The sequence below is a fragment of the Cuculus canorus genome, chromosome 2, assembly GCF_017976375.1.
Source record: "Cuculus canorus isolate bCucCan1 chromosome 2, bCucCan1.pri, whole genome shotgun sequence".
Classification (NCBI taxonomy): Eukaryota; Metazoa; Chordata; class Aves; order Cuculiformes; family Cuculidae; genus Cuculus; species Cuculus canorus.
In genome coordinates, this window is record NC_071402.1 from 56,993,630 (window position 1) to 57,006,034 (window position 12,405).

A 12,405-nucleotide genomic window follows, 5' to 3' on the forward strand; every position below is an offset into this window, starting at 1 on the left:
AGTGAGGTCACATCTGGAATATTGTGTCCGATTATGGGCTCTACAGTTCAAGAAAGATAAGTAACTACAAGAGAGAGTCCAGTGGAGTGCCACAAAGATGATCAGGAGGCTGAGAGGCTTCAGTCTGTTTAGCCTGGAAAAGAGAAGATCGAGAGGGGACCTTATCAATGATTATAAATATCCAAGGGGCAGCTGTCAAGAGGACAGGGTTGGCCAGTGACAGGACAAGGGACAACGGGTACAAACTGGAACACAGAAGTTCCACCTCAACATGAGGAAAAACTTTACTGTGATTGTGACAGAGCACTGGACAGACTGCCCAGGAAGGCTGTAGAATCTCCTTCTCTGGGGATATTCAGAATCTCCTTGGATGCATTCCTGTACAACCTGGTCTAGGTGAATCTAGTTTAGCAGAGGAGTTGGTCTAGATGATCTCAAGAGGTCACTTCCAACACCTACCATTCTGTGATTCAGTGATCTTCTCTTGGATTCACACTCCAAAGGTTATTTTTGAAACTTAGAGAACACTAATGGCATAATTTTAAGGAAAGATGTTAAAGTATAGTAATGAATTTACTTTTCCAGCAAAATCGTTACATGCCCACATTTTCTACCTTACCACAGATTATGTAAATACACAGTATAGCAACAAATGTTCATTTCATTGTGATTTAAACAACAGAATTTTAGAGTAGAATATACCTTAAACTGAAATAAAATGAGGTGAGATAAACACATCTCTGGGGTAATGCAATACTTGCTGCAGAAGATTTATATTTTTTATCCCGAAGTGACTAAAGGTAGTTAAGATGCAGTTATTTTTACTTGCATGAAAATTATCAGTAGAATTAATTTAATTACTAATATTTCTGGAGGTCTGGTTGGCAAAGTTTTGTGTGTGTTTTGTTTTCATGCATTCTTTGGTAGCCCTCTAAATATCACTGGCAGTATCCTACACGCATGGTACTACTTTGGTCAGTATCATTAGTATTTTTAACTGTGCAAACTGATGTTGCACAGCATCACATAGGTTTCTTCTATAATATTCATTTTTCATGATGTGTTTACCAGTTTTGGTTCGACCTGGTACAGCAAAACATCTTCTTAAATGTACTCCGCAATTCTGGGCTTCGGAATGCAAAAATCATAGGGTCAATGATCGCATTGCACATTATGAGTGTCCCATTCACATGGAAAATGGACATATAGCAGGCACAGTAAGGGTTATGTGGGCAAAACCTTGCTAAGAGTATGTGAAGAACAAAGGGGGCCCAGCAACAAAGGAAAACTCCAAGGAAGATAGTCAGTGTAATGGCTCCTTTCATGTTAGTTCTCTGGTGGACTGTGCTGGTTGGCAGTGAGGCAATCTTTTTAGCATGAGATCGAGCCAGGAGGAACATATGGATGTAAAGACACAGTATAAAAAACATCATTAAAGGGAACAGGATGGTGAAGGGAATGACTGTTGCTGCTTCATAAGAGAAGAGGGCAATGGCAATGCTACTGCCAGCACAGAACGTCCAAATGATCGCCAAGATAGCTAAGGCCCTTCTTAGTGTCATAATATTATGGTATCGCAAAGCGTAGAAGATAGTAATGTATCTGTCTGCTGCAATAGCTAACAGGCTGAAAATCGACCCCAATAAGGACAGAATGAACATGGAATCCATGGCATCATCCAGCTTTTTCTCAAAGTCCCCACGACGTGTAAGGTACCCCATTTTGCATAAGATGATAAAGATATTCTCCAGAGTTTTGTACAAGCTACCTAACATGTCTGAAATCGCTAAACTGCAAATGAAGAAGTACATGGGCAAGTGCAAATTCTTATTTCTGACAACAGCAATGAGGACAAGCAGATTTTCCAGTATTCCAGCAGCAGCAACAGTGAAAAAAACTTCCTCTGGCACCACGACCTGGGTGCAGTCTGTGGCGTTTAAGGAGAAATCACTTATATTTTTGAGGGAAGGAATGCTTGTCTGCCCTAGTTGTTTGATGAGGTGGGAAGGTCTCTCAGTGCTCATTTCTTCTGATCGTGGAAAACTTCTGGATTGTTTCTCAGGCTTGGCTTTTTCTGAAGCTGACCTGTCAGTCAGGCAGGGCTTTCTCCTTCATCTGGGGCAATTTTTAGACTTAACTGTAATATTCTGAATTTCACCTACAAAAAACCATAAATATCAAAAAGAAATTCACCACATAGATATAGCAAAAATAAACATTTGAAATATCATTTATTGCAATGCAACAAACATACATTATGGTTAGAGAGAGACAAAGTAAGAGCTCCATAGGCTTTGCTGAGCCTCAGGGGAAAACAAAGTGTAAATTCTCTTCTAGCTTCAAAGCAGTTTTAAAAGAATTGTGTAGATTTCTTTACCAAAGAGCATTACACGTTTACTGAAACTGATTTGACAGACTTCAAGAGTCTGGCAATCTTTTTGACCCAGCTGTTTGCCTTGAGAAAGTCTGGAATTTCTCACCAGTTTTGCAGTATTATTAGACACAAATGAAACCAATGCCAAGATAAACTGTTGTTCAGGACAGTAGCGTGTTTACCACCACACTGCTGATTGTTAAAAAAAAATGCTGTCAATTTAGATATGAACGTTCATAAATATTGATATTTTTCTGAGGTGTGTTAGGTACTAGTGAGAGACTTCCTTTTCATTTAAATTGAAACTGTCTGTTGATTTGATGAACAATAAGACCTATTTTTCTTGTATTTTTACAACCCCATTTGTGAAAAATGCAGTTGCTAATTGGAATATCCCCCTTTGAAAAGAATGGATATATTTTTCCTCTGTTTTAGAGTTCAAACCAGGTTTTAATTGTTTGGCGCTTTCATGGCAGTAAGTCTTGAAATTCTTTTGGATATTTTCTTATGGTTAGGGTTGCTGAGTGTCGTAATATGCTCTATTACTGTTACAAAGGGAGAAGTCCAAAGATTTAATTACTTTGTATACAAACAATGCCCTCTGCAAATGTCAGTGGGTATCTGTAATCAGGGGAGTTGAACTGCACTTGAATGTGATTAGCCTTAACTCAGATGAATGTGTTTGGCCACTTTTGTTTTTGCTAATGTTATCTGCTAAGATTGCAAGTAAGGTGCTGCTTGTAATGAAGAATGCGGAGACTTGGATCACCAGCTATCATTAATTCAATTGAAACAAACTCACTTAAGAGAAAGCATTCAGGAGAATATCCATACCTATCTGAAAACAAAGGCCGTATGGGTGGATTAAATGAACTGCGTTGCACTGCAGCATGTGTGAAAGTTCCTAAAGTCAATTAGGTCAATATCTGTCAGTCTGTGAAGGAATGACTTGCTAACAAGAATAAGAGACTCAACAATGTCTTTGTAATAATATGTTTTTCTTATTCTCACCTAGAGCTAGTGTCAGAGTTAAGTTTTATGATTAATTTCAATGGGAATTAAACAGGAGAATCAGTAGGTAAAAGTGCATTTCTTAGGTCATTATTCTCTCAGAACTATTTTCCAATAATTCTTCTTTGCTGATATAGTCATATTGCTAAACTAATCTGCCTGACAGCAATGAAGGTTCTTTCACTGAAAACGTACAATACTATGAATGGCATGATATATTACGTCTGCTGCTTACAGTTTTATATAATAACTTCATATTAAGTACTGCATTTGGTTAGAGCAGAGAACTTATAAGGGCTTTAGAGCAGTTACAGTAAACTGAATGATTACATTATACCACTTAATATTGTTTTAAAACAGTTCATAGAAAGCCAGAAAAAGACATTCATATTTCAGAGATTCTCATTTCAGCATGTGTATATGGCTATTGCACACTGTTTTATTAGGGTTCCATCAAGGATATTGCCAATTATGTCCTTTTTTGTGTAGTGCACAGTCATATTTCTGTCTTAGTCCTCCAGACTGTATCTGTGTATACGGTGTTGTATGCAGGTAGTGAATCCAATGCCTTATCTACCCAGTACACATTGTATCATACATCGGCATTAAGTCCCATATTCGCAGGATTTTTTTCAGTGCCACAGATCTTCCAGGTAGCATTCATGAGGTAGTTTAACTCTTCTAGGCAGTGTAGGACATACAGGCTGCACACGGGATGTAAAGATATTGTGAACAGGATGAATAACCTAGGTGTGTCCTAAAAGCTAATGGGAAAATAAGACACTTTGGGCAGGGTGCTTATTTCCACTGGCTACAGAAATCAGAGCCAAGGCCATTTCACACAAAGTTATAAATAAACATCATGTGACAAAAAAAATTGTGTTTGCATTACCAGAGTCAGCTTGGATGCAACAGATTTCCTCTCTACCATCAATGCCTTGCCAGTTTGCTTCATCATTGTATTGTGCAGATAAAGAGTTTGTGCCACCCACCACCACCACCCTCTGAAGGACCTCAGGTTTATCTTTTACTGGTATCTGCAAAGTCAGCCTTTCACAGTTAGTGTTTATGTGTCAGGATGGTTTAAAATGCAACACAACAATTAAATAATAAAAAAGTGCTTTATACTACAGTAATTTTTTTTCCTTGCATGGCTGAACTATTTGGATTTCACCTTTCCTGAGGTCATTCACAGTCTAAGAATAAGTTTACCTGACTGCAGCAAGAAATGTAATACAGTAAAAAATGAGCAATAAATAGCAAAAATACCCTTTAAGTTTGAAACACATTTGCAAGTTGCTGTATCACAAAAACTACAAAAAACTGCAACTCTTTGTTTTTCATGTTTAAATTAGCTCCCTGGGGGGAGAAATCAACAGCTCAATAACATCGAGTATTCAGAAACATTATTTATCTAGAAAGAGGCAGCCAGCTGAGATGATATAGTGGGCACTAAGCTGATGACAACAGTGAAGTTACTAAAAATGCATACATTTGTAGTATTATCAGCAATTTATATTCAGTTTGTAGTTATCTAAAGCAAAATGAATCGGGAAACTGGGAGATTGGAAACCAGGACTAGAAACCATACTGACAATACGGTACAAACTTAGGAAATAGAATACAATTCAGAGTACCTGCCAATTGTATTCATTCACCATGATTATGGTTTGGGTCTTTTCAACACTCTGACACTTGCAAAAAATATTCACACTGTGACATTGCTAAGAGCCAGCCCCCATACTTCAGCTTGTGACAAGGCTGAGAATGCCTCCAAGGAGGCTGGGAGCTCTCAGCGCTGTGCAAGATTAGTCTTGGACAAAAAACATAGTTCTCTCTTGTGCACCTAGGGCCTATTGATTACAAAAATTCATTTTTTCATTACAGAATAAATGAGATGACTTAGCACCTGAAAGGTTTGGGAATAATAGGTCTGTACTTGATTATATTTTTTTTGTTGGATGAAAAGTTATTAATTAAATAAATAAACAACACAATTCCCTCTGTCCCCAAATGTTAAACGAACTGGCCTAGTCAGCTGTTAGCAATGAAAGTAACTTCAGCTGTAAACTGTAATAATATGACATAGTAAAGAAATTCTATATTATAAATACTGTATAATTTCCCATGTTTTTTTGCATTGAGGTATTGAGTAGTTTCTTCTGCTTTTGGACTGCAGAAAACAACTGCGATAACTGGCCAGTTATGTCGATTCATTAATTTGTTTCTAGAGCCATGAAATTATGAATTCCCTGTCCTTTTATGTATATATTTTTTTAGAAAAGTAATTTATTTAGAATGGAAAAAGAATAAATGTTGTGTGTTTCAGACACAATATATAAAATATACTTCATAAGCCCTTCAGCACATAGGTAGTGCTTTATCACTTAAAAGACCATGACCATTTCTCAACTCAAGAAAGTGATTAATGTCTTAACAAATGCCTTCTGATGTAATTTGCTCTAGTATTTCATCCCCCAAACTATCCAGCATAAAAATCCTCATAGGCTTCAATAAATGTACCTTGTGTGTCGGAGCACCTGGTTCAGCTTGATTCTCCTTCTAAAACTTGGTCATGTGGGAACGTTTAACACTTGTGGAGGTGCTCAGACAAGCTGTGTGTGACTGGTTATGCTGCCTGGTGCTGCTTAGGGCAACATGTTTCTGGAAATGACAGCGTGAGTCCCACGTTCAGTGGATGGGAGCATTACACATGTTCAGTAGTGTCCATTCAAGCTGTTACAAATTTGTATAAAATTGTGGTTGACAATTACCATTTTTTCTTGTTTCCAGCTTTTATATACATACGAGGTATTACGGAAGGAAACAAGACACTGAAAACCTTGATGTGGAGGCTTAGATTTTACAGTTCTACAAAAAGTGAAAGGACAAACTTTTTTTTTGTCTTTTCATTTTTTTTTTTTTTCCCAGTAGGCAGGCAATGGCTTTCATGGGGACAAAAGGGACTGGACCCGTTATAGGAAGGCAAGTCATGAGGGCAGGCTGTTTCCTACACTTTCTAAGGGACATTTCTTTTTGTCTGCCAGCTGGGATTAGCCCTGAACAAACAAGAACTGAAAAAGGGCATGCAGATCCCAATTCTGCCTTGCCCTGCACATTGTATGGCTCTTTGTAGGTGTTAAAAGTAACTGTGTTAGAGGAATTACTGTACGATATCTACAGACTCCTAAGGGCTCTGCTAGCTTGAAAGTTGCCTGCTTTTCCTCCCATAGCTTTTCTGGCCATAGCTAAAGTGTAGACCAACTGGCTGTCTCAGAGTATTTAAAGTATCTTAGTGGCTTCTAGGTTGACCATGATTAAGGTAAATCAACATGGCCTGTATAAAAAAAAAAAATCAAAGATAAATCTGTCTACTTGATGAATGGTAGCAGGTTATATGTGAAACATCCTCAGCTACAATTTGTATTATTGTTAAACTCTTGAAGGAAATGTTTTTCTTAGCTGGCTTGGCTTTGAAATCCCTTAGCATTTGTTAAGGACACTCAAATAGTGCAGGAAGTACGTGAGGAGTTGCTACTTAACTTTAATGTTAGCACGGTTGTTCAATTATATATAAATATTGTCTCCTTTTGAACCAAGCAGCGAAATGAAACTTGCAGCATTCTTTTTTCCTGTGCGGAGAAGAGCTGACTGCTGACACTATGAGAGGTTATGGTTTCATAGCAAGCCCTGAGCCAGCTTAGCAGCTCACCATGCTGAATGGCAAATTTCCAGCTCTCACTTCCCATTTGCATTTGACTTTGCTCCTGCCCTCTCTTATCATCTGCCTTAAACCTATCCAAACCTGTATTACCATGCATAGCCACAGGAGCAGTAGAGTGTGGTGTCAGTTTTCTCAGGGTGAACTAACCCTTTGTGAGTTCTTTGTTGCAATAATTGCATTTCTACTGATGCCAACATCAGGCTGTTTCCATGCAGCTGAGGCATGCCTAACTGCATAACAGTCCCTGGACAAACTGGAGCATTAGTTCCTTGGTTTTGAAACACTGATGCCAGGGTTCCTTCTCCACTAGGGCCTGATTAACCAGATCCTTCCTCTTAGGAAACTATTCAAGGTCCTAAGAGCCCTTCCTTTGGGAATTCTGTGGAAAGACTTGATATTTCCTAGCAGGAACTGAGAAGGCAAAAAAGTGTGCATTTGATGACATCTTTTCATGAAAAACTAAAAAAGTCTGTATTTTAAAACACATATCTTGTGTTGCAAAATTTGTTCAGCAAACACTGGACAAAACAGCAGTTGTGGTGGCAAAGGAGTGACAGCACCAATTTCCGTCCTGAAATGTGTTCTGAATGTGAGCAGACTCAGTTGCTTGCCTTTAGGTCTAACAGAAAGATCTTTTTTGCAGGGAAGGTCTTTCAGAAACATAATTTTCCCCTGCTTATTGCTGTAGGCACATGCTAGAAAGAAGTACCATGTGTTCAGATAACAGTGGGATAGCTCGACTCTGTGCTTATGTTTCATTGTTCAGTTGCTAAAAACTCTATCTTCTTACTGAAGAAGTAAACATGCATCCTATGAAAAACTAATTTAATTCAGAATACATTAATTGTAGTGTTGATAAAAGCACAGTCCTTTTCCTTCTAAGTCTTCTTTTCTATTGTTTAAAATTACAGTCTAGATAAAACAATATAAAATAAGACTATGTGAAAACTATGATGAAAAATTAAGATACTATGCTACCTGGTGTTTCATTGTAACATCAGTTGAATTTTTATGAACTACTCCAATTAATAGCTATTAGATAATTTATTCTTTTGCTTTGATCTCCCTCTAGTGTTCAATAAAATAGGATTAGCCACATATTAATGACTGATTACTGCTATTCTGATTCCTCGCATGTGTGGACACTATATAACATTATATAGCCCAATTTCAAGATCATGAATTGCATCAGACCTAGATAAATATTTGTTATGTAACTATGTTCACTGCCATATATTTTGTAGATTTACTGCATCAAAATAATGAATATATGTCCCCTGTGATTTCAATGTCTTCTACGTTCTTAGAAATAAATTCACAATGATAGATACAGTGCTTTTTGGAGACAACAACAAAGACACAAAAAACCCTAAGTGCATATGTGTATAAGCTAAACACAGAAAAAATATTGTTTTGTTGAAAGCCATACGTATACCTGAGCTAATAACTAGCAAAATATTTCTCACACAATTATAACAGTAGTTACCCTATAAGCAAAATTCCCAGAGTGAAATTAGGCTGTAAATCACTCTTGCTTAAAATTTTAAATCCTGGAGGTCTTACATTTAAAGAAATTTTAAATACTGGAGGTCTTTCAAAGAATACGGATGAAGAAAGTCTGAAAGATGGTTTTATTTCTTATGGATACTTCTTTTCCTTTTCCCTTAAGATCAACATTAAAATAACACAATTACGTTCTTATTTTATGAATAAGAAAAAATGCTATATTCAGGAAAGGTTTCCTCATTCACATTTCAGGTTAGGTGTATTCAATATGTCTTGATTTTGTTTTCCAAGAACATAAAACTCAACAAAGCATGGCCAGGACTGCTTCTTTCTATATAATGCTAGTGTTGCTTCATTCAAAACATGCAAAGCCCTGAGTATTTCAGTAAAGTTATTGAAAGTAAGAAAAGTAAATATTATTGAGAAAAGATGGACAGAATTCTCAATATGCTTACAAAAAAAATATTTGTAATAACAAAGAGGAAAAGGAATTATTTAGGACGTTTATGAACGAAACGACAAGAACCATTAAAATGACAGAAAAATAAATTAAATTTGAAAAGTCGGGAAATGTTTCCTAATTGATTAACTCCTTGCAGCAGTGTCATTTTTCACATGATTGCTGAGGCTGTAAGCTGCACTTTTATCTCAAGTATCTGGAACTAAAAAAAATTGCATGAAGTGTTGGAAGTTATGTACATTTGTCATGTCATGAGGCATAAACACGATATGCCCATGAAGTCACTAGAGAAATAACCCTCTTCATATCAAGTTTGTTGAGGACTGAAAATGAGTTATCCATAGTGAGAAAAGCTAGAACTTGCAGAAAATCAAGGGCTGTAAATGCGATAATGAACTAGTGACTGGAGTTTTGCTTCCTTATCTAGTGCTTGCACTTTGGAGGGGCCTTCCCACCTGTGCAGACAACACATTGTGCCCTGAGGAGGGGAAAATTTTGCAAATCATTTACTACACAGCTATCATGAAATAGAATGAAATTCATTGAAGATTTCCTCTGTCTTTGCAGCTGGACAGTAAGTGTAATCATGAGAATTGTTTGGGGTTTTCTTTGAAACACATTGAGTCTCACTCTACACAAAGCTGCTGTTGTGATGTAGTAAGAAAAATGATTTTTAGTCTACTGTAATTTGTAACAACATAACCTACCAAAAAGAACATCCAGTCTCCTCCCGCTCTCCACTGCTCCTGATACAGGTAATTGCTTTGGAAGTGATGTATGTACACCCTTCAGTCACACCCTTCACTCTAGTATATCACTCTCAAGCCACTCCAGTGGCCTGGTGAAATGCTACAATGATCAATGCCTAATACCTTTATGTTTCTTTATTAATATTGTGGTAGACTGATTCACGGGTTTTTTTAAACAATTACTGTGCTCTAGACTTCATAGTCTGCTTGTATTGCAGAGTTCTTTCCTATTTGCTTCCAAAATAAATTAATTTTAGGCCTAAATATAGCTGTAACTTTCTACAAGGAATAAAAAATAACAGTGAATTTGGATACAGGATGAATAGTTTTCTAGGATCATTGTAAAAATCAATCAAGAGGCCTTCAAGTGACATTTCTGAGGCCACTGCTCTGTTCTTATTCTTTCCGTAAATCATTAAATTTGCCAGTAACCGTGCCATCACAGAAATATTGCTGTCAACGAGCATCAAGGAAATCTGGACAAAAAAGCATTAACCATTTCTTGCTGAAGTTCTGTGTTTCTACTCTAAAGAAAGCAGCTCTCCTAGCTGTTTTTTAGGAGCCACTCATCTTTTTCTTTGGCTATGTAGTTGCAAACAAAAGCAATATTTAGAGTAGATGAAACCATTAGAAGAGTATTTTTTATTTTTAAATGACATAAAAAGAGGATGTAGATTTATAGTACGTTCACTGCTATTTAAGTATATTATCTTGTAGAACCAAGCACATCTTATTGAAAAAAAGGGTATGGAAGATACAGTATCTTCTTTCTTGAGAGCTACTTAAAAACACCATTAGCCTTTTTATCTTGCTGGTTTTATCTTCCCACTGACCTAATATATTTGCATTTCTTTATGCTAAAAGTAAAAATGATGAAAACACAATGTTAAAAGCTGAATTAAATAGACAGTTACTTTCTTATGGAAAATGTATAAAATGGGACCAAGGTTGAGAATCGCCTCCTTGAGATGCGTCTTTTCAGAGCCATCTTTGTGCTCATCTTCGTGTAGGAAGGAGAAATAGTGCATAGGAAACCAAAAAACATATGTGGGAAGAATCAAACCTAAATTCTACAAGCCTATAAAAATCTGCTTGCGTTTGGAGTAATGGCCACATAAAGCTTTAGCCTGGTTGCATGTCAGCATTCAGTGCTGGCATGGCTTCTGCTATAGGTAGAAGTAAATAAAGTCTCATGGAGAAAGGTGTGCTGTCATCCTAAGCCAACTCTGGAGACGTGTGGAAGGTTTATGAAAGTACCCTAAATGAGGTCATTCTAGCTTGTGTTTTACATGCATTAGGATGTCGAGTCCCATGGCAATGGTGATATGGTAGAACAGCTATTTCAGTTTCTGCACAGGTTATCACAGAACTACATGCATATATGTGTGCGTGTATGTATGGTGTCATTTGGATTCTTCTTCTGGTCTAAAAAAAGTAACAAGGACAGTCAGAAGAGAAATGATAGCTCAGATATCTACAACAACATAAATGTGTTAAATACAGATATTTATTTCTCCCTGATTTTCCTTGTGGTCATCTCCCTCAAAGAGAGAAACCTCTGCCCTCCTTTGCTGTGTGCTGCAGACTGGCACTGATTAAGTATCTAGGAGTACTGGCAGTTAGAGTTCACCAAACCACATGGTCTTCTGTCAGTTAAACTCCTGAAAATTTATAATAATATCAGGTAAATTGATGGAATTTCTCAATATTTACTCTAGAGCAAGTGAGAACAAAACATGGTCTCCCTACAGCAGAGTGAATTCTACAAAGCTATACCTGGCAGGAGTAGCCCTCCTTGCGTAATTCACAGTTCAGGTCCAGAAGATGACTCACTGGTGACCAGTTAGAAAGTCTCTGATAGATGTGTGACTTCTGGTTGATGCAGTAAAAAAAATGAGATAAAGCAGGCGAAACACTATCCAAAAGGTAAGAAACATTTCTGCAGAAGTTTTCCTACTGTATAGCTTAACTTCTTCAGGTGGTAAAGAGGAAAATCTTACTCAAACTTCATAAAAGAGGCATAAAACCTGTGCCAAAATCTTGATTCAGGAAAGAATGATTGTAAAATGAAGGATTTTAGGGAACACTAGAAATCTGGCAATTCATTCAAAAAATAACATTACGTCTTTCACTACTTTCTCCAATAAGGCTTTTCTGAGTTTTAGATAGACTTAGTAGCACTTACCTGCTAGTGAAACAACTTGCGAGCCAGTGTGCTGGTAACTCTGGGAGCAAGATTACTTATAAAGGAAATGATATCAACATAGTCTGTGCGTAAAGGAAAGATTGGAACATGTAAATCAAAGAGAAAGACAGTTGTCTCATTGGCATAACCTTGAATTAGGGTCATTTTAAAATAAATCACCCACTGTCTCTGAAAACATTCATAAGGGAAAAAAAAAGAAAATATGCTGAGTTAAAGGGAAAATACACTGTGTTTCAGCAGGAAACTTTCAGCTACTCTTGATCTTTTATAAACACCAGTCCTAATATTCAGCACACTATAAATCAAGGAATCCATTCAGAAAAACACCGTAGTCTGTATTATAAATAGTGTCTAAGCATGGAATTAGATGGTTAA

General features: G+C 37.0%; 1 protein-coding gene across 2 annotated transcripts; it reads right to left on the reverse strand.

Annotated features, from left to right (window-relative positions):
* Positions 1–818: 818 nt before the first annotated feature.
* MC2R (melanocortin 2 receptor) lies at positions 819–12,114 on the reverse strand. 2 transcript variants are annotated; one of them, XM_054060460.1, is made up of 3 exons: positions 12,010–12,039; positions 11,601–11,696; positions 819–2,158 (listed from the first exon to the last, which is right to left on the reverse strand). In XM_054060460.1, the coding sequence occupies exon 3, from the start codon at positions 2,022–2,024 to the stop codon at positions 1,065–1,067; it is 960 nt and encodes a 319-aa protein (XP_053916435.1). In that variant the 5' UTR covers positions 2,025–2,158; positions 11,601–11,696; positions 12,010–12,039; the 3' UTR covers positions 819–1,064. The 2 variants fall into 2 exon arrangements, with proteins under 2 accessions (XP_053916435.1, XP_009566319.2); XM_009568024.2 differs by lacking the exon at positions 11,601–11,696 and having other exon boundaries at positions 12,010–12,114.
* Positions 12,115–12,405: the final 291 nt, after the last annotated feature.

What these genes read in the sequence shown, in the direction of transcription:
- MC2R (XM_009568024.2), bottom strand. Translation starts at nt 2,024, where the DNA reads ATGAGCACTGAGAGACCTTCCCACCTCATCAAACAACTAGGGCAGACA.